The 2,475-nt window shown below is 65.5% G+C and overlaps 1 protein-coding gene across 1 annotated transcript in view; it reads left to right on the top strand.

Annotated features, from left to right (window-relative positions):
* ZBTB42 (zinc finger and BTB domain containing 42) overlaps positions 1-2,126 on the top strand; it is a 3,353-nt gene extending 1,227 nt beyond the window's left edge. Inside the window, exon 3 of the mRNA XM_006160099.3 lies at positions 19-2,126. Within this exon, the coding sequence (XP_006160161.1) occupies positions 19-1,082 (1,064 nt within the window). The 3' untranslated portion in view covers positions 1,083-2,126. The remainder of the gene's footprint in view (positions 1-18) is intronic.
* The last annotated feature ends 349 nt before the right edge of the window (positions 2,127-2,475 follow it).

Below are 2,475 nucleotides of genomic sequence, written 5' to 3' on the forward strand. Positions count from 1 at the left end.
ACACCACCCCCTCCTAAGGGGCCCGGCGGCCCAGCAGCCGCGACACGGTGCGGCTCAACGGCGACATCGTCACGGCGCCCGCCTTTGGCCGCCTGCTGGACTTCATGTACGAGGGCCGCCTGGACCTGCGCAGCCTGCCGGTGGAGGACGTGCTGGCCGCTGCCAGCTACCTGCACATGTATGACATCGTCAAGGTCTGCAGGGGCCGGCTGGGCGCGAAGGACCGAGAGCTGGGCCAGGAGACCTCCGCCCCAGGGGCAGAGCCGCTCCAGCCGCCGCGGCCCCTGCCAGCCTGGACCCCTGAGCTTTGCGGCGCTGCCCGGAGGGCCGGTCACCCCGGGGTTGGAGTCAAGGCTACCCTCCCTCTGCAAGCATCTGGGCCTCCTCCCAGGCGGGCACCAGGAGAGTCAGACCTGGCCCTGGACCTGTCGCTGAAGTCTGGCCCCAGGCCGGAGCCGCTTCATCCCCCCTGCATCCTCCAGACACCCCCCTGCAGCCACAGGCAGCCTCGCGCCCCTGCTCCAGTGAAAGACCAGTTGGACTCCCTGACCCAGCAGGAGAGCCAGAGCCCCTGGAGCCCCCCAAGCCTTGGGCAGCCACCCCGTGTTCCCTCGCCTAAGGGCCTCCAGGAGCCGGTACTGGATGCTGAGCCGGTGGCCAGCGAGGAGGGGCGAGAGCCCCAGGGGCACCTGTGCACCTGTCCGCTGTGCTGCAAGCTGTTCCCCAGCGCCCCCGTGCTGCAGCTGCACCTCAGTGCCCACTTTCGCCAGCGGGATGGCGCCCGGGCAGGGCTCTCAGCAGACGGCGCGGTGCCCACGTGCCCGCTCTGCAGGAAGACCTTCTCCTGCACGTACACACTGAAGAGGCACGAGCGGACGCACTCGGGGGAGAAGCCCTACACATGTGTGCAGTGCGGCAAGAGCTTCCAGTACTCGCACAACCTGAGCCGTCACGCCGTGGTGCACACGAGGGACAAGCCGCATGCCTGCCGCTGGTGTGAGCGTCGCTTCACGCAGTCAGGGGACCTGTACCGCCACGTCCGCAAGTTCCACTGCAGCTTGGTCACGGCACTGCTGGTGTGACACCAACTGGGGGCCTGGGCTGGGAGGGAGGGCAGGGCGCACCCAGGTGGGACTTGGCCTGGAGCGGAAGGAAAGCCGGGAGCTCATTGGTGACTGCCCCTCCTCCATCCTCCTGCTCTCCCCACTCTCAGCTCCTGCCCCTAGGCTGTGGCCTGCCCAGGCATGGTCTTCCTCTCACCGTGCTCTCCAGCTGGGTGCCGTGCAGCAGCCTGGGGCCGGACCCCAGCCCCAGAACCCCCGACCCTTCTCCGGCTCACGTGTCAGCAGAGCTGCTGTTGAGTCGCCAGTGGGACTCGGAGGGTGGCAGCAGGAACCCCTGCTGGGAAGGCCCGGGGCACAGCAAGTGCCAGCGGGCTGTCTGTGCACAGCTGGTGGCACGTGGGGGGCGCAGCGCAGCAGGAGCAGAGGCGCAGCTCTGGAGTGATCACCATGGGGTGGGCTGAGGGTCCCCGAGGGCAGCATCCTGACTGCATTGTAACTGGGCAGAGAAGGTGAAATGGGAAACGGCTTCCCTTTAAACCGAGATGGGACTCGCCAGCTCGCCCGCTCGCCAGCTGTTGCTAGTGAGGCACAGGCCAGGGGTTCTGTGCCTGGGCACCAGGTCCGGGATGCTCTGAGCATCCCCAGGGTGAAGCCAAGGAGGGCTGAGAACTGCAGCCCAGCCCGGCCCAGCCCACCACGGGCCATAGTACCTGCCCTGCTGGCCTCTGGGGTCTCCCTGGACTGCAGTCCTTCACAGAGCCTCGGGTGGGGGCCACAGTCCCTCATTAACTACTGGTGCTGCACTGCTACCTAGCAGGCCTGTGGGTGCGGGCCCTGGGGAGGGCTCCGGTGAGGGGCCGATGCCCCCTGGGGTTGGTGGGCTCTTCACCCTGCCGGACCACCTCACCGGGCAGATCTTGCTGCTGAGACTTGGTACCGTTTTAGCCAGGGGCTGGGGTAGCCCAGGTGTCAGGGTCAGCAGGGGGCAGGCGGCCTGAGTGCCTGGTTTCCCCAGGAACCTGGCAGCTTCTTTTTTTAAAATTATTTATTTATTTATTTATTTTTTTGGAGAGGTTTTTGCTATAGGGCGCATGCGCTCACCAGAAAGTCAGAAAGAGACATACAGAAAGTGAGAAATCACCCCCTGGGGGGATGGCCATGCCGCAATCCCGTCTCCATTCTCCTCTCGGGATTTTGGGTATGCACGCACACGCACCCAGCGTGAGTTTAAGCCACCTGGGTCCGGGACTCAAACCGCGGTCGACTACGTGGGAGTCCAGCGACATAGCTATTACACCAACTGCTGGTCCCATCCCTGGCAGCTTATCCTGTGGTTGGAAGTGGCACAGAGGCCAGCCAAGCGCGAGGCAACCCTCCTCTTCTGACCAACCCTTGGGCCGGGTCCCTGCAG

This window comes from Tupaia chinensis, unplaced genomic scaffold (genome assembly GCF_000334495.1).
Source record: "Tupaia chinensis unplaced genomic scaffold, TupChi_1.0 Scaffold000671_2, whole genome shotgun sequence".
NCBI classification, from domain to species: domain Eukaryota; kingdom Metazoa; phylum Chordata; class Mammalia; order Scandentia; family Tupaiidae; genus Tupaia; species Tupaia belangeri.